General features: G+C 41.2%; 2 protein-coding genes across 12 annotated transcripts in view; one reads left to right on the forward strand and one right to left on the reverse strand.

Moving 5' to 3' along the window:
* Window positions 1–1,695: 1,695 nt before the first annotated feature.
* Window positions 1,696–6,647, forward strand: skp1 (S-phase kinase-associated protein 1). The gene is made up of 6 exons (XM_062406713.1): window positions 1,696–1,855; window positions 2,500–2,599; window positions 2,704–2,777; window positions 3,591–3,734; window positions 5,086–5,226; window positions 5,899–6,647. Exons 2-6 carry the CDS (start codon window positions 2,503–2,505, stop codon window positions 5,932–5,934), a joined length of 492 nt encoding a protein of 163 aa, XP_062262697.1. The 5' UTR covers window positions 1,696–1,855; window positions 2,500–2,502; the 3' UTR covers window positions 5,935–6,647.
* A 2,991-nt stretch (window positions 6,648–9,638) lies between these two features.
* Window positions 9,639–18,193, reverse strand: part of tcf7 (transcription factor 7) — a 58,059-nt gene continuing 49,504 nt past the window's right edge. For 3 of the 11 annotated variants that reach the window (XM_062406703.1, XM_062406701.1, XM_062406710.1), the window contains 7 exons: window positions 17,916–18,035; window positions 17,562–17,724; window positions 16,786–16,893; window positions 16,157–16,204; window positions 13,650–13,698; window positions 12,244–12,316; window positions 9,711–9,867 (listed from right to left, as the gene is read on the reverse strand). In XM_062406703.1, coding sequence (XP_062262687.1) covers window positions 9,864–9,867; window positions 12,244–12,316; window positions 13,650–13,698; window positions 16,157–16,204; window positions 16,786–16,893; window positions 17,562–17,724; window positions 17,916–18,035 — 565 coding nt within the window. In that variant the 3' untranslated portion in view covers window positions 9,711–9,863. Of the gene's footprint in view, window positions 9,868–12,243; window positions 12,317–13,649; window positions 13,699–16,156; window positions 16,205–16,785; window positions 16,894–17,561; window positions 17,725–17,915; window positions 18,036–18,193 lie in introns of all 11 variants that reach the window. The other 8 variants (XM_062406704.1, XM_062406708.1, XM_062406711.1 and 5 more) reach the window with 5 other exon arrangements.

The raw sequence follows: 18,193 nt of genomic DNA on the forward strand, positions 1-18,193 counted from the left end.
TTGTCAAGAGGATACTGAACTCGAACTTGTGTATAGTTGCCATGGAGAGAAAACATGTATATGAATCTGTGGTTTGTATACATCATGATCATTTTTATCCCAATGGCAGTCTGACAAAGCCCTCCTAGGGATTGCTGTTTATTAAATGCGATTTGAATACAATTTTTAAAAAAAAGAGGAAGAAGAAGTTGAAACTCTTTCTTCCAGTGGCTAAAACTGGGGTTGGTTTTGGCCAGTAGAGGGCAGACTCCCCAGATCTAAACTTATCGCCTTTACTTGTATCTGAGTATTTGACATTGTGTTGTAGGTACTTTTACTTAAGTAGATTCTTGGATGTTGCACTCTTACTTCTAATTGAGTATTTTGCTAAGTTGTATTAACATTCAAGCATTTTTACTTTAGTTGAGTGTATGTTATTTAAATTTGTTTTGCCTATCTTGTTCTACAGTCAACTGCTGTTTCGTTTATTTAAATGTGCTCTATAAATAAACTTGACCGGACTTTTTTAAGTTGTGCCTATGCCACACTTCAAACTCCTTACAGCGACACAGAACAAATATCATAACAATAAATAGTGTTTTTATATTACAAATACTAAGTCAGTTGTACTTTCCGATTCACAGAACAGTCTCGGGGCAAATCATTTCAAGACTGCCAATGTGATGTAACCGGTTTCTGATGTCAACGGGAATGGTGTGTATCTGTGTAATCACCTTCAACCTAACCCCATTTTTCAAGTTGTACTTCGTAACCTTGATGGAGATGCACTTGAAATTACTGGTTAGCCAGGAACGTTTAAATAACAGTTTGCTTCAATATCAGTACGTTTCACTGTATTTTAACAGGATAAGCCAACATGTATTAATATTATTGTCCATGGAGTTTTTGTCAGGACACTGAATTCATATAAATACTGAAGACATGAGAATAAAACCTGGTTAAAATGTAGTATCAGTAGCTGTTTGTTGTGAACTGTTCTGCTTGTCATGTATATGCACTGATTCTTTTACACCATAGAAGTTCATAACTCAAAAGATATTTAGAAGTTGAGGGAGTCACAATAGGTATTTTTTAAATGTCCCTATGGATGTTAGTGTTTTATACTACGAGTTCCTATAATAAGTCAACTTATGATAGTAAAAAAACTGTCAATGGTGTATTTGCAATTTTAAATTTAAATTGTTGGAGTCTATCTGTGCTGTTTTGTAACACAAAAACCTGAATACATTTATTCAGCCTAGAGAGCATAAATATATATGGAGAGTGTGTCTGGTCCTACCGTTACTATAAACTGCGTTTGTTTGTGGTATTTCCATCTACTTTGGTAGAGCGGTGGCATCTCTAGGCATTGTTGCATCTCTAGGCATCGTTGCTATCATAAAGTTTCTTATTTAGAATTTAATTTAATTGACATTTTTTCCTTTGGTTTATCACAGTTTACTCAGGCCTGTGCCTCACACACACTGTAATTGATATTGATATTAGGGATAAAGTTCTTACCTTTCCGAAGACACCAAGATCACGCATATGAACCTGACAGATGTGGAGCTTTTCTTGCCAGCATTTATCTCATTGAATAAATCAAAGACACAGCCAGTTTGGCATCAAGGCAGCTGCATTGAAACAGTGAGGCGACCAAGGCAGCTGCCATTGCCAGTGTGGCATCGCCATTAACAGCCAGAGGGTCAACGCTTTCTGTTGACACCGGAAGTGCCTCTACGAGCAGCCGCTGCCACGATTTGAGGCTGCCCGACTGCAGACTGATCCAGAGACTTCCAGCCGCTGCTCGTTACCTCCGCGACTGTCAGGCCCCGTTGTCCAGTTCCTCCTCCGGATACGACTGTAAACGCTCACGGTAGGTGGCCCCGAACCGTAACGCGTCCCGCTGCCTTGTGTTGACCGACATTCTGTTTTGTTCACGTTTTATTTGACGGTTGGTCGCTGCGAGGCCTCACTGACGCTGCGGTAGCAAGGCGCTAGCGTAAGATGCTACCATTGTGCGTGGTAATGCTAGCTGCCCGGTTAGCTCAGCTTTTAAACAACATTAGCGGATTGTTTTGGGTTTTAAAAACACACGAGATGGACGTTTCGGCTTGTAGCGTGTGCATTAGCGATAACAGCGAAGAGCTAGTCGCGCATGACTTAAAAATAAAGCTAGCTACATGATTAGCATTAGCCTGTAAATAAGTCTCTAGTTAGCTTGTAGGAAACATTAGCGCGTTTTACATGTATCGCTTGTACAGTGAGTTTGCCAACAACATCCGTATAGCTTACCTTAAAAAATATTAACAGTTAACCAGTGTATGTCTACTATTGCAGCTACCTCATTCTTAATGATAAGAACCATTTATCAACAATCGGTATAAGCTAGCCACAGAGTTAGCAATAGCCACACGTAGAATTGGGGTCATCTGTTATTGTGTATTTTATTCTAACGGATAAGTCACCCTGATTCAATATGTTTAATAGTGTTGTTGTTATTGTTGTTGTGCCCTGCAGATAATGCCCACAATAAAGCTACAGAGCTCCGATGGGGAAATCTTCGAGGTGGATGTTGAGATAGCCAAGCAATCTGTCACCATCAAGACTATGTTAGAAGGTACAACTTTCAAATCCCCTCAATGTGTTTTACATTGTTTACATTTTCATCATTTGGTGGATGCAGTGCAGACTGATATGGGTCATTGTTTGATTCTCTGATAGATTTGGGGATGGATGATGAAGGAGATGATGACCCAGTTCCTCTCCCCAATGTGAACGCTGCCATCCTGAAGAAGGTACACACACACACACGTGCGAACAAAAGTTGAACAATTTATTTTTAAAAGACAAGTTTAGTTTTGTTGAATTACTGTGTATAAGATTTAAACAAGTTTTAGTTGTTGCTGATAATTACAAAATGGTTTTCATTCTCAGATTTCCAATTCAAATGAAGATACTTTATCTATGATCACCATAATTTATTACCAAGTAGTTGTGTGGTTACTCTTCGGGGTTAAGTTTTAAATCTGATTTGTGTCTTAAATGGAGGAGATGCTGCTTTAAGTATGAACCATCAATAAACACACTTGTATATACACTTAATACACTCAAATTAGTGTATATGTACTTTAGCCTCTGTTTCCCATCTTTTAGTCTTTTGTTGTTATTGTTTTAGTAGAAGCTGCTCTTATGGACATTATTTTATTATAAATATGAAATATCAGGAACACAATACTGAATGTTAGATCCTTCTTAAAGGAATGTTGCATTGTAAGGCTGTTGTATAGAACTCTCTTTCCTTTTACTTTGATTAACTATTATTAATGACTTAATACATTGGCTCCTGAGAGTATAAGTGGGTTGTTTGTTTGTTTTTTTTCCCCCTTGCTAAATTGTAACTGTTAGTAAAACATCTAACATGATTTGTGAGAGCAGAAGGTTGTGCAGACCAGTTTATTTTTATCTTCCACATGCTATAGACTTAAAGAAAAAAGCAAACTAGTGCAACCAGGAGCAGTTTAGTGTATATATATGTTTTAAATGCCAAGTGGCAGAACTCCAAGCTTATTTGGTTGCTTAAATTCAAGTTGTGTGTGTTCTAACTCCAGGTGATTCAGTGGTGCACCCATCACAAAGATGACCCTCCTCCACCCGAGGACGACGAAAACAAGGAGAAGAGGACGGATGACATTCCCGTGTGGGACCAGGAGTTCCTCAAAGTCGACCAAGGCACCTTGTTTGAACTCATCCTGGTAAAAACAGTTCACATTTACATTACATTGACCTGAAATCACCCATAACCGCAACCACTACACAACAAATCCCAAACATGAGTTCTGTGTGGAACATAAAGACAAATCAGAACAACTCTACAATGAATGTAGTTACATTGGTAGTTTGTTTTCATTGTCATTATGATAGAACTGGTAAACTGTGTCCATCCACCTCTATTTGAGTTTGGAGCCTGAGCTTTTCAAAGATGTTTCTCCAGACTGGTTTTAACAGAATGAGTGTAGGTTGCTAATAATTTTCCAAGATTTATATGATTTGAGTGCAGATCCTATGTTATCCCTTCAATTTATTCTGTGAAGAAGCACCAGGAGTCAGTAACTCATGAAACCACTAATTGTTTTTGTTTTTTTTATATGTGAACACATGTACTACATTAATCTCTTCTGTTTCCATGACTCTTGTTGTCTTCTACTTTAAAATTTGAACATGTGTGTGTTAAGTAGTTTCATTTACTACCATGGCAGTGAACTTTTTCACTCACATTTTATTAACAATTTTTAAAATGACCTTAGCTTGAAGATGACTTGTTTGGCCTTGGAAGAGGCAAGGATTTGAAAATATAGTTTTAAGTCGACAAACAACAGGGACTAATCTTGGAATTGGAAGATCCACAGAAACCATTAGAGACCCAGACACAACATGTGAAAGGTAACCTGAGTGGAGATTGGGAAATAGATGGTAGAGCCATAGTATTCCAGGAAGTGAAACACAAGTCGAAGTGCCTTGAGTTGACTTAATCCACCCACACCAACCCCCGGCTGTTTGAATATGTTTACATGAACAGAGGCAAGAGGCACTCTAAAGTTTAGGAGGAATGTTTAGGAAACACAGTGACAAATATTCCAACATTTTGCGCGTACACAGTTCACACACCAGACATCACGTGACACACAGACAGAAGAGAAATTCTTCCCACAGATTATGACTCAGCACAGTGTTTTTCCCTCATTGTTGCAGAAGAAGCGATGCCTTGTTTATCCATGAACACATAAATATGAACTCAGCAGTTTTTTTTATACAGATCAGTTCTGTGAGTGAGTGTCTAGAAGGGAACAGAGTCGCTTGTTGACTGACACTGAGTGATGTGGTAATTGACGGCCCTGTAGGGAGTGTGTGTTATAAAAAAAATATTCATTAATTGCAATCGAGGTGAAAGTTTGAAATAATGGTGATATTGATTTGAAGTCATACACAGATCATGTATTTATTATAACATTAGTAGCTACTTGATACAGCATGTTTTTCTGTGAAGTTAATCCCTGCTGTCGCTGTCACCCTCCTCTTCAACTCGCTTTTGTCTTTTCTGTTTAGGCCGCCAACTATCTGGACATTAAAGGTCTGTTAGACGTCACCTGCAAGACGGTGGCCAACATGATTAAAGGCAAAACCCCAGAGGAGATCAGGAAGACTTTCAACATCAAAAACGACTTCACAGAGGAGGAGGAGGCCCAGGTACTTATTCCATCCATCCCCTGTCCATCAGAATGAGAAAGAAATGTGTGTTATCTGGTCAAAAGCTTTACAACACCTCCATGTTTCTAAATGTGCACACTGAAATGTGTCTGAAATGCACAAAATAATGACAATCTGTAAAACTTGTCCCGACACTGTTGCCCAAGTTCCCACAAACATGGTGCACTTTAAGTTTGTTTTGCATTTCGCCAAATTCATCACAAAGTTAAAGTCTCAAATTTTCTGGTAATTGTCTTTCTGTCAGATGAACTTCTGACCAACCGATGTCTTCTTTTGTAACCTACCTTTTCTCCAACATTCTGAAATCATTATACAGCACCTCCTGCAGTACAGTGTTGTCCTCTCATTGTATCAGAGGGTGTAGTGACACAGTTTGTCCAAACACTGCCTTCATACTAACAAAGTTTCACGTTAGTTTTAAAGGCTCCATCATTTAGTAAGAAGTAAGACGACCAGTTTCTTAACTCCTGAACAGATTAAGAGTTCTGTCTTGTGACTTGTAGTGACTTAACCTTTGATCTAAACTCTTTATCAGTAGAGTGAATTATGAGAAAAGAATCACGATGGAACGTGTTTGACTAAGAGCTTTCACTGTGGACCTGTCTTACAGTTTTCTAAACTCCTCCTCTGTGTCCCTCCTCTCGTCCTCAGGTACGCAAAGAGAACCAGTGGTGTGAAGAGAAGTAAAGGGGGAAGATCCTGCCAACACTACCACACTGAAAGGATTGTCTCTGCTAACGGTTGCACTGGCGTTGTTCATACTTGTTAATATTTACATTTAGTATATTTAAAGCCACATGACCCCCCCACTGCCGCCCCTCGCCCCGTTCCTCTATTTCTGTATACCAATAGCATGACCATTTTAACTTGCTTGTGTGGTGTTATTAATTTAAGTAAAGAAGCGCTTTCTGTTTCCCACACTCTCCTGTTGTGTATCCTAATGCAGTGAACGGTCCCCTAAACATTAGACAGCAGCAGTCCTTTCATATTCCTCCATCATTAATTGCTATGATCGTCTTTTTTACTGGACATGTTTGTTTTCTTTTAGGTTAATTGATTGAATAAAATGGCTTTTTTTGACAATGGAAAGTGAAGGGTGAATATTGTTTTTGCCCCGTTAAAGGCATTTGATCTGTGAAACCCTGTTAAAGAGACGATTGGGCTAGTTTTAATGGAAATGTAAGGTTTGAGGTAGAACCGTGTGTATTTTTTTTTTCTTTCTCTTTTCTTTTTGCATAATGTCCGTTGGACTTGAAGTACTTGTGTGTTGTCACACAGTGTTGGGGTTAATCAGTCCTAATTCATGTTGTATTGAATAGGAAACTGCTCAGATAAGCTCTGATGCTGGCTTTCGGGGTGGTCACAGATATACTGAAGGAGTAAATAAATCATGAAAAGGCTGGCGTCTGTCATCTTTGTGTTGGAGGTACCAGGGGCTTACCAGGAGCTTCATGTCTCTTGTTATCTTAATAACGACAGACGGGGGACAAGATATTCCAAACACTTTTAATACATCAAACAAAAGAACAAGTAATACATCAGAGGCGTTCGAGGCATAAAAAATACAAAAGACATGTTTGAGGGGTTCCTGCTGGGTCCTCCAGGCTAGTTCTAGCACGAAGCTCTCCCTCTGCTGGAGGAAAACTAGTTGCTGTACAGAACTTCAGCAGTTTGTCCACTGAGAGCTGAGCTGAGTAAGAAGCTGCAGATTAAAGCCTTTTAGTCGAAACTTGTAACGTTAAAGTTTGGAACATGCAGAGATGGAGAACATGGAGATGCCTGAACGCTGCTGCAGTAACGCGGCCCAAAAGTAAAAATCTGCACAAGAGGACGAACACAAGTGTATTGCTTTAAGAAATGTCGGCAACTAAACATTTTTTTTTTTCAGTTTGACTTTTTTTCTTTTTCTTACATAAAAACATATAAAAGTTTAATTATAATAGGGAATTCCAACATTTAAAAAACTTTACAACACAATGCAATATAATAGTACCCATTTGGTCTCAGATCAGTTTATGGAGCTGCAAAAGGTTCAAAGGACAACAAGAGAACTTGTATTTCTTTGAGGGTTTCCCCACCAGCATCAAAATATATGACCTTTAAAAAGATTTATACAAAAATACCCACAAATGAGGCAATAACAGAAATGTATGTGGACAAAAGCAAAAGCCTGAAAGTGCCTAAAAGAAATAACGTGAAAAGGGATTTCTCATGAGTCGGATCCTGTTTTCTGACCTGATAGTTTGGTTTGTATCAAAACTTCAGCTGCAATAAAAGTGGATCTGTCCCTGTTCCTGTCTGAGGCTCTGCTGGTGAGGCCGACGTGTGGCTGGTCTCTCATCCCCTCTCGTGGAGGTTTGTCCTCTGACTGGTGGATGATGGGTAATGAAAGTAACGTAGAGGAAAGCATGTATGTAAACAACACGGAGGAGTCTCCTGCAACAAATTTGGTGTTTCTAGGTCTGTAGTTCATTTGATTAAGAGCTCATTTGCAAAACATTTTTTTGAGATTGTCATGGAGGTCAGGGCTCAGTTTCATCTGCTAAACAAAAATCAGATTTTTGGAAGATGATTTCTCAGAAGCAGAGCTGTGCTCCAGGTCAAAAGAATCACGTCACCAGCAGATGGCGCCAGCAGACCTTTAGTTTCAGGCTCCAGATGAATTCAGCCTTCAGCACAGGTCTGCCTCTGTATGACTGGATCTGTGTGGTCTCTGTACTACAAAGTGTGTCTGTAGATTGTATCCGTTATCACGAATGAACCTGCTACGGAGCAGGTTAGCTCAGTTCATCGTAAGATACCATGGTGAAGTGAACTCTTAAGTTTTGCCTGACTTTTCCTCGATCCACTCAAATCCTGCCTCTTCAGGCCGATCTGGAATCTCCCTGACCCAGATGGTTTAGCCTCATGGACAAATACTTGCTGACGGTTTCAGGTGTCCAACTTCCAAATTAATCATTTCCAAAATTCGTTACCAAGAACTTGTCGTCATGAATCTACAAAATAAAACTGGGCTAACTTAATTGATGATCACAAAATGTAGAGCATGAGCTCAGACTGACGGCTGCTGAAGGAGGCTGGGGGCAGAGATGCCGAGGGGGCTGCAGCACGGCCTACTAGCAAGAGCCTGTAACTGCAACTCAATGTTGACTAAACTCATTTAAAAAAGGTTTCATAGAATTAGACATAATATTTTTAATCATAATATTTTCAAATTTTAAAACATTTAACTGCTATTTTGTGTATCGTCCTTTCATGTGGACTGGACATAGATAGAGCTGATGTTGCAGCAGTGTATTTAGTATGACGTTACTATAAAGTCCTTCTCTCAGCATCCACAACTCTGACTGACCTCCAGCCTCTCCGCAGCTGGTAACAGTTAGAGGCACCACAATAAAACACACCACATTAAAACCTAGTTACGGCTTAAAGATTGTGGCTGATTGGTTTGGTATTTTTCTTTTAGCACATGTTAGCCTGAATTGGCCTCTTCTAATTATAAATAACGAACACATTGATTAATAACATGTCCAGGCTGGTAACAGTTTACCTCCTGCAGTAACTTTTCATTGGTTTCGGCTCAACCAGGGGCTCCCAAAATAATTTCTGGGTGTTGTCGGATGGTTGTGGAGAAACATAATAATAAAATGTGTTTGGGTTAGGATAAAGATAAAATGACATATTTTATACTGGATTGTTTTTACATCAAATTGTACCAGTGTTAAGACGTGAATTAGAATGAGCGTGTTTGAGAGAGTTGAAGTCAGGCAGGACAACCAGATTCAGGCCAAAGGAACAAAGAGAACTACTGGTTTAGAACTACTGGTCACCATGCTTTCCATTTGACTTGATGAACCACATATCTGGTCACACAAGGATTTCCTGAATGTTTGATTAAAGAACTGATCATGCGAAGGAGGCTTTTAGAAGGACTAAGCCTTGTTGAACTGTCATCGATGGACTTGGCCTGGAAACGCAGACTTTGGGGGAAACCAGCCTTTGAACTGACACAGGTCTGATCTGTAAAAGGGGGACAATCCCGCAGGACAGATGATGGCGGACCCATCATCCTGTCAACCACAGTCGCTGCTTCTTTAATGATCTGACAAAAAGGTATGGATGAATGTGAGGATGAAGGCAGGTGAAGGTGATCTCCGTAGCTGGGACAGAAGCTGAGGTGAGCATGGGTCAGGGATGTGAGCGGGCTGGAGTGATCACTGAGTCTCTGTTAGCACTTTGAGAGAAAGTCCTGCGGCCTTGGCGGCGGACAACGCCGTCGTGGAGCCGTGCATCTGCTTGCCGGACAGTTCCAGGTGTGTGTGTTTGGCCGTGGGCTGTCGGGGGCCGCCGTGCTTGCCGGCCGCCTGCTCCGGGGGCAAGAGTGAGTGCGTGTGGGGAGACAAGGGGAGGCGCGTTGAGGGGGAGGCGGCGGGCGTTGGGGAGCAGCCCGGGGAGGCGTGGCGCTGACGCTGGTGCTGGTAGAGCGGGTGTCGGGAGGGGGAGGCGGAGAGGGGAGAGTCAATGGCACTTAAATCTGAAGAAGTTGGGCTGGGGCAGCCTCCTCCTTGAAGGTAGCGAATGCACTTCTTTTTCCTCCTAGGAACAGTCAGAGAGAGTTATCTGTGAATAAAGTGTGGATGGTAAACGTCAGCAGGCGTCAGTGGAGATGCTTCACTCACCATGAGGTCAATGAACAGGGAGACAAACTATGATCACAACGAACAACACACATATTATTAGTGTTTTAGTGTTGGTGCACATACAGAGAAGTACCAGGGTCAGGAGTGAGACAATTTTTTCTTTTTCCATTTTGCACTTCAAGAATAAAGTCGACATTTCTAGAATAGATTGGAATTTCTTGATTTAAGTCGAACTTTTAACTTCTCTACAGATTGTTTCTTTTGCATCACTTTTAAAATCAAGGATATTCTTTCTCCTGCAGCACATGAACACAGTGTGGTAATCAGGAGTAGGACCTTTAAGAGATTGTGCCAAACCTTGTTATGAACGAGAAACCTCACAACTTGGAAATATGAAATACTGGCAGCTCGCAGTCTTTTAGTTTCACTCTATTCTTACTCATGTCACTCTTGTCATTATGACTTTATTTTCTAAATACACAAAAAATCGACTTGAATTGAAGTTTGATTTTATACCTGATGTTTCAGCTTTATTCTCAAAAATTCAAACATAAAAAAAAAAATCTTCCTCTTATCATTTTTTTTTAAGCCTGACCCTCGTACTTTTCTGTAATATATAGAAATCTATGAATACCATAAATTAATTTGTGAAAATGTAATACATTTTAAATATAGCTAAACAAGAACCTAGTCTTCTGCCATGCTAAATCAGAGCACTTATTAATTACTTCCTGTTGTATATATAGATATATATGACACTATTATAGGAATTTTTGTTGTAGATTAATACAAATATAACTATATATTGATCCTGATTTTGTTAATTGAGAGGAACTCAACTGTTTAATTACTACAGCATATACATGTGTTTCATCTTTACTCAGTGCTGTTTACATTAAATAATTAACTGCTTAAAATCACTGATCTCATGGCGTCGTCACAGTGACTTTAAACAATGCAAGTGCCACAAAATAATATTTCTCACATGCTCCCTCTCGTCCATATTGCATCTGTGTGATATGCAAACAGCAGTGACGTGCTGTGCTCGCTGAGGTGTGACACTGAGCACCATCAAAGCAGCGAACAGGATCCCATGATCATTACCAGAATATGATATGAGTCACCAGGTTAAACCGCGAGGAGAGGCGCTGCATGGGCCGTATTTAGAGAGACACACGGAGGGAGAGACGGAGCAGGGGCGCAGCAGAAAGTGATTTCTAAATGTTAGAGTTCACCATCAAACGGCGCCTGTTACCACATCGCATGAATGGAGAAAGTTGAAAGCAGATGGGCATGAGAACGATGTCAAAATGCAAAGCTGCAGGGAGCGTGTGTGTGTGTGTGTGTGTGTGTGTGCGCTGAGCTGTGGTGATAAGGATTTGCTCTAACCACATTCACCCCCCTTTGTTCTCTCAAAACAAAACGCACACATATGAATGCACACTCACACACACACACACACATTTCCATGACGTGATGGTGGGGAAGACGATGGGGTTGCTACAGTGCTGTTGTGGTAAAAAAGGCTTTTTTTGTCTACACAACCACACAAATTCCTGAATCCTGCAGAGAAGCTGCCGCCTGTCGTCTACTGTAATTCATGTATGGCACATGATGAGTTCAAATAAATACAGGACAAAAAGATCCATCAATCTATCCATCCATCCATCCATCCATCCATCTATCAATCTATCCATCTCTCCATCCATCCATCTGTCCATCTATACATCCTGCTGTGACTAAAACTGAGCAGTCCGGCATGTCACCAAACTTTTCACTTCATATGATTTGTATTGTACTGGGACCATGTTACTGCTTTAATACAGAGAGAGGGAACAGAGCTAGAGAGAAGGTCCGGACATAATCAAATAATAAAATTCCTGCTGTAAAGGTTTTAGTGGAGAATGACAAACATGGTTCTTGGCCTCATCTAATTTATTCAATTAAGCATTATTAGCTTAGTTCTAAGTTAGCGCTTTAGCTGTTCACTTTGAAAGTTTTCTCACACGTTGCCATTTGCTCACTACAGGATGCAACAACAGGTTTTTTGCTCCATGATCGTTATGACTTCATGTCGGGTGGTTCTAAACTTGACCTGGTTTTCTGCAGTGTTGATTTTAGCTGACATGTACGTTTTCTGTTTCTTGAGAGCCAATCAATTTACATCTGTTTGTGAATTAATCACTGTTTCCGGAGCATTTTTGAAACGTGTTTGAATAACTAAGTCGGCATCGGACCGGAATGATGCACTGATGAAGATGAAAAGAAAGATAGCAGGAGAGATGAGGAGTTAGTGGGACGGCCACAGTGCGATGCTGTGAAATGGGGGGTGGGCGAGGATGTATGTGGTACACACCTGCAGGGACCGCACCAGTCCGTTTGTTGGTTGAGGCCGAAGCGAGCCCGGCATTTCTTAGGGGAGCCCGGGTCTGAGCACAACACACAGCATGCACAAAACAAGAAGAGTGGACAGGAGCAGAGGAAGAAGAAGGTTAGAGGCAGCAGGAGGAAAAGAAAGAGAGAGGAGAGCTCGTCAGGACAGAGGAGGGCACAGAGCGTCAGTGTGTTCAGAGACAGCCTTCAGGTTTAACTGTTAGTAACTGTTACAGCAGAACATCAACAACCAGCAGAACAACAACCCGACACCGACGTCATCACTGAGACGGGCAGAGAGAAACAGACGGACTCGGAGAGGGCAGCCATGCTGTGACGCTCTGTTAGTTCAGGATCTCTTAAGATATTCAGTCATAATCCACTTTATCTCTAGAGTTCAAAACCCCTGAAATCCATAAATACATATTCATATGTCCCAGTCTTTAGTTGTAAATCGGCTGCTGCATATACACGTTCACATTTAGTTTTTTATCGGAGCACAGTGGGAGTTAGAGCTCTCACATCACGCTTCATCATCAGGGGCCAGCTCATCAGCTGATTGGCTACCGGCTGACTAACAGAGAACAACATCTACATTTTTCTACCAAGCTCTTACTTGAAACCCCGGCGTCATTCCTCATGCCAATTAAGATATGGATCATTTCCCCTGCAGCCGAGGTTATGTCTTTGTTATGTTTGTTTATTTGTAGGATTACGTGAGGGATGGGACACGACTGAAGGAAGAACCAGTTCAATCTTGTTGCGGATCTGGATCAGGGGGCAGATCCAGATAGAAACATTGTGAGATAGGGCGTTTTACAACATTTTGTTTGTGTAAATGGTCAAAAATCTGGATCTAGTGAATTTAATTGTGGTTTCATAAGGGGACTGTTGGGCCTTGCTTGACGTAAGAACTCCGGAACCTTCTCACTTTGGATGCTTCCTGCTGAGGCCACACTGTTAGCAAGAACACAGCACACGAATGTGGAGGAATTCAATAAGTGTGTCTCCATCACCTCATAATATGTGTGTGAGCATTTTTGATTGATTTAATATGGCGCACGATAAACGGTTGAAAAAGCTGCCGTGACGTTCGACTCACATTTCAAACTTAAACCAGCGGAGGATGAACTTTTGTGCCCTGGTGATTAAAAAATGTCTGTAATTCAGGTTACATGGAAAGCAGAGTGGGTGGGTGGTTTGACGTTAGAGACACATCCTGCCCCAAAGACTCCGAGAACATTCATCTGCAGCAGAGCGCCAACGCACGTTCGACCTGAACTGAATTCTCCACCGTGCTGCAGAGTTGACACCAGCTATTTAGGTTTCTATATGGAGTCATGGTATCTGACAGGAGAAAGATCAGATGTTTCGGTACTGGGTGTTTACCTGTGTTGGGGTCCTGCTGCTTCTCCCTTTTTCTCCTCTTCTTCTTGCCCTATTGGAAAAAAGAAAAAAAGAAGATTCTACATGAATTTCCACATTGAAATGACTGATTCTTTTTAATAAATTCACCGTCAGGACAGGAATTTTTAACAAATATGGCTGATGAATCCAGTTCCTCGGTTAGATAAGATCTCAGCCAGTTCTTTGTAAATGGTGGGATTGTGCAACTGTTCTCTACTTTCCTATGAATTGATTTTTCTGGTTTGAACTTGTAATGTTTTTTTTATATAGCTGTAGGCTCTAAATGTGAAATCTCCCTATCAGCGTGATGCTCCAAATGTCCTAAACTAAATCTACACTGCATAAAAAGCTGAGGTTTCCTATGCGGCATGTAAATGTGCAAGATCAGAGTAGAGAACAAACAACCAAAAAGCCAGACAGATGGAGACAAACAAACTAGATGAGGTACTTTGAATTGATAATGCATTTGTCGAGACAATTCATGCAATAACCTGTGATTCAAATCATTATAGTTTTAAACTGTTTCTGCAACAACCCAGAAATCATGGTTTTCAGATTGGATTGTGCTGCTGTAACTGTTGTGATAAACATCATCGTTCGCACAGATCCAGAGACGGCGAAGCGAGGCCTCGTGTTCGGGTGAGATGAAGGATGTGGGTACATGAAATCTGCTGCCTCTGCGTCAGTGTCTGCCCTCCTCATCGTTGTGTCTATGTGGTTACAACAACTCCTCCTGCATCTGTGACTTTGTGTCTGTGGGCGTATGTGTGTATGTGTGTGTGTGAGTGTGTGTGCCACTCTGTGTGTGCATATAAACTATATGTGGCTTTTCGTAGAGTTGGAGGAGAGACTCTCCACAGCTGCGGGATGGTGTGTGGAACACTGTTTCCTGTTTTGCTCTTGGGTCCAGCGATTGTTCAGTTTTTTTAAGTTCAGAGATGTTGTGTGAGGTGTTTCTATCAAATACAACTTAGAGTATTTTAAGTACAAACTATAGAGGGTGTGAATAATTATGCTGTTCTGTGCCTGAGTACTTGGTGAAGTGTGTTTGCTCTTTTTGTGTTTTCGCGGTGGCACAAAAAGTTCACTTTGGCTGCTGCTGAACCATTGCATCGTTTTCATTGTCATCAGAAGAAAAACATCAAACATGCAGGATAAAGTTTCCCAATGTCCCTCGAGTTAAGTACAGAATAAGCAAACACTTCCCAGTAGGTCACCAATGTTGTTTAGATATTCAACATTTGCCATTTTGAACAAAGCAAACAGACTCCACAGGGTTATTGCTGTGCTCAAAGCTCCATGCATGCAGCAGCAGATCCTCCACCAATGATCACTTTATAATAGTAATAATATACTAAATACACTTTACTAAAGATCAGGTTTTATAACAGTCTATAAACCACAGTGTTTTTGAAGCGTGGCCTCAGAATGAATCCACACAGACAGGGTCAGAGCTTTATTTTGAAATTTATGCTCAAACGCCCAAATGCCACTGTGCTGCTCTCTGAGCTATGGGATATAAAAATATAAATATATACAATAATGAAGAGTGTTCAGACCTGGTATTAACATTTGTCCTGAGAGATTCAATCACAAGTGGTCAGCGCTAAGTTCATCTACCTGCTTTGTATCCTGAACATTAGCTTGAGTCCTTCAATGTGGCCCAGGGTGCGACTCAGAGAATGTGGCCTGAAGGCACATTGAGGATATATCTGGGTGCATCCAGACCTGCGCTGACCACTTGGGATCGAATCAGGATGGATGTTGACACCAGGTCTGAACTGAGAGCCAGCATCCATGTTTGTTCACAGCCCAAGCAGAGTGTAAGTGCAGCTTGTGTGCCATGCCTGACTAGGTAGAGCTCAGCTACAGAGGAACAAGTGCAGCAGAGAGAAGCGTAAACTGGTTTCCACCTCAGATGTTTAATGTGACCAAGAAACAGCCTGTGTTAGCACCAAAGCTTTTTTCTTCACCTGATTATGACAAATTCACTTCATCACGTTCTAACGTTTTTATTACAAGGTTTAGAAAGTTAGAAAAACAAATGAGTACTGAGTGCTGTGACAGAAGGTTGTGCCACATTGTTTAGCTATAGCTGATCAAATTAAAGGTGCTGCCTTACAAAAGCCCACATTAATGAAAATGAATGAAAAACCACAGCAGCGAGGCAGGGAGGCCAGCCATGCGGCCCTGTTCTCTGTTAGTTGAGCAAAACGGGTTGATTTATACCTCTGTGTGATTCAGCAATCAACAGATAAACCCTTTAGTAATCATAACCAGCGTGCACGTGTCCCTAGCTAACCAAATCACACTTCATTGTAGCAGCTGATTTGTTGTGTGTCAAGCTAATGTGTGGGTGTGGGTCACTGTGACTTTTGGAAGTTGCATGCAGTCCTTGCACAGGAGTACCCACAACCCCTTATCATGCAGCCCTTCATTTCTTTTTTTCCACCACAGAGGCATAAATCCACCATAAGATGTGTCCCTACCCAATCAGCTTTACTCTTTTCCCCTGCGACCCCGCTAAGGCCCGCCTCCTGCAAGAGTTCAACAGCAAACTGACAAATGAGAGGCACACAGCAGCCCAGACACAGCACATCCCCCAAAAACATCACACTACAATGCATGCACCACACAGATTGATTTGTATTCTCTGAGAGTTGCTTAGTAAATCCATGTGATAAAAGTGCGTTGTTATGTTTAATGAAATGATGAAGGTTGCCGAGGCAGTATGCGATAGGTGAAGTTATTATTGTAAGAACAACAAACCAGAGAAAAAAGAAATTAAGTATTTCTTGGTGTTTGTTTAATTAAATGTTTGTAAATGTTTAAAATGTCCTCAAATTCAGGTTTCGGCTTCTGTGAATTACTCAGCTTTGTAACTACAGGATCCAAATTACTCTAGACATGAATCCCGTGACAACTTAAGTATAAAATTCATGACTTTTCCACATTTTTCACGACAAAGTCCCTTAACCTAAAACGTTTACATCTTCCTGTTTATTCTTATTTATTTTAAGTGAGAACCATGACACTGACGTAGTTTTAACAGTAAATGGAAAGATTCAATGTGGAGGAAGAGGAGACAAGTTGAGGAGGTAGAAGAGGGAGTCCTTACGTAGTTGTCTCTGGCGGACCAGGTCGGGTAGAGCTGCATGTGAAGTTGTCTCTCCTTCCTAGCCAACTCATAGTACTTTGCTTGTTCCTCTCGGGTCAGTGCGTGCCACTGTGCCACACACACACAAACACACACACACGCACAGACACACACACTTAGTATTTACGTCTAATACATTTTATCGAAACAGCTGTTTAAACTGCACAGTCTCTGTTTGGTTTGATGGATTATCCTTAATAAAATTTTAAAATCTAATTACATTAACATTTGCGATGATAAAAATAAAGGAGATATATCAGATAAACTACTTATAGTGTAGCAAAAGTATTCCCCAAAAAAGAAATAAGATATAAAACAATTCAAGACAGTTGAAAACCAGTTTTTAAAAAGTGTCTTTAGCTGAACTTTTACAATAAATTCAGAAGTAGCGACAATGATCATGACCAGGAACTCATTCCACAGTTTAGGTGCCATAACAGTCTTCCTTGGTTGCACATCTAGATTAAAGAACAGGGAGCCGAGGCTCTTTCTGCAGATCTCCAGTAGATGTAAGATACAGTGTGATCTGCATCTACACTGAAACAAATGCTATCACAGACATCAGTCTCCAGGTTCCCACCAAGTCTGGTTTGTATAATCACAGTAGCAGCAGAATGTGAGAGAAACTGAATTCACCAGAGTTCTCTTATGTTCCTCATGTGTGAAATTACAGACTGACCTGGAAACAGGATTTGTGTGTGTGTGTGTGTGAGTGTGTGTGCGTGTGCTTTGCTCACCCTCCGCCCCAGAATCTGGTTGATGGCGGCGCTCTCCTTTAACGTGCACTCAGCGATGACCTTTGCCCTCATCTCCTTCATGTAGAGCATGAAGGCGTTCAGAGGTTTCTTGATGACCGGCTTCTTGGGCTCCTTCTCCCGCTTGGGCTCCATGTGCTGCTTCCTGAGGGGGAGAGAAAAAAGAGAGGGGGAGGGGGAGAGGGAGTGAGAAAGGATGAAGTCATTAACGAGCAAAGATGGGAAGAAAGTAATAATCTGTTTTTTTCTCTTTTGATTTTGGCAGATTGGAAACAATGTGGAGAGGGAGGATGGGAAAGAAATGGACCAAAACAAATTAACCCAGACGATACTTACACATACATGCCCCTGTCATACTGGTCATGCTCCTGTTTGCCTGAAGGGGGCACTATGGCTGGGTGGGGGATTCCTGTTGGATGCATGCCTGAATGGCCCAGCATCAGAGAGTGAGGGAACCTGGTGGAGGTTAAAAAAAAAAGAGAAGAGAAAGATAGAGGAAGACAGAGACAAATAAAAATTGGTCAGTCAAGAGAACGATTGAGTCGGGGGGGGAGCAGAAGGGACGGAAGCAAGAGCGAGAGTTGTGCGAAGCAAAACAAAAGCATGAAAAGCTT

This window comes from Platichthys flesus, chromosome 15, assembly GCF_949316205.1.
Source record: "Platichthys flesus chromosome 15, fPlaFle2.1, whole genome shotgun sequence".
NCBI lineage: Eukaryota > Metazoa > Chordata > Actinopteri > Pleuronectiformes > Pleuronectidae > Platichthys > Platichthys flesus.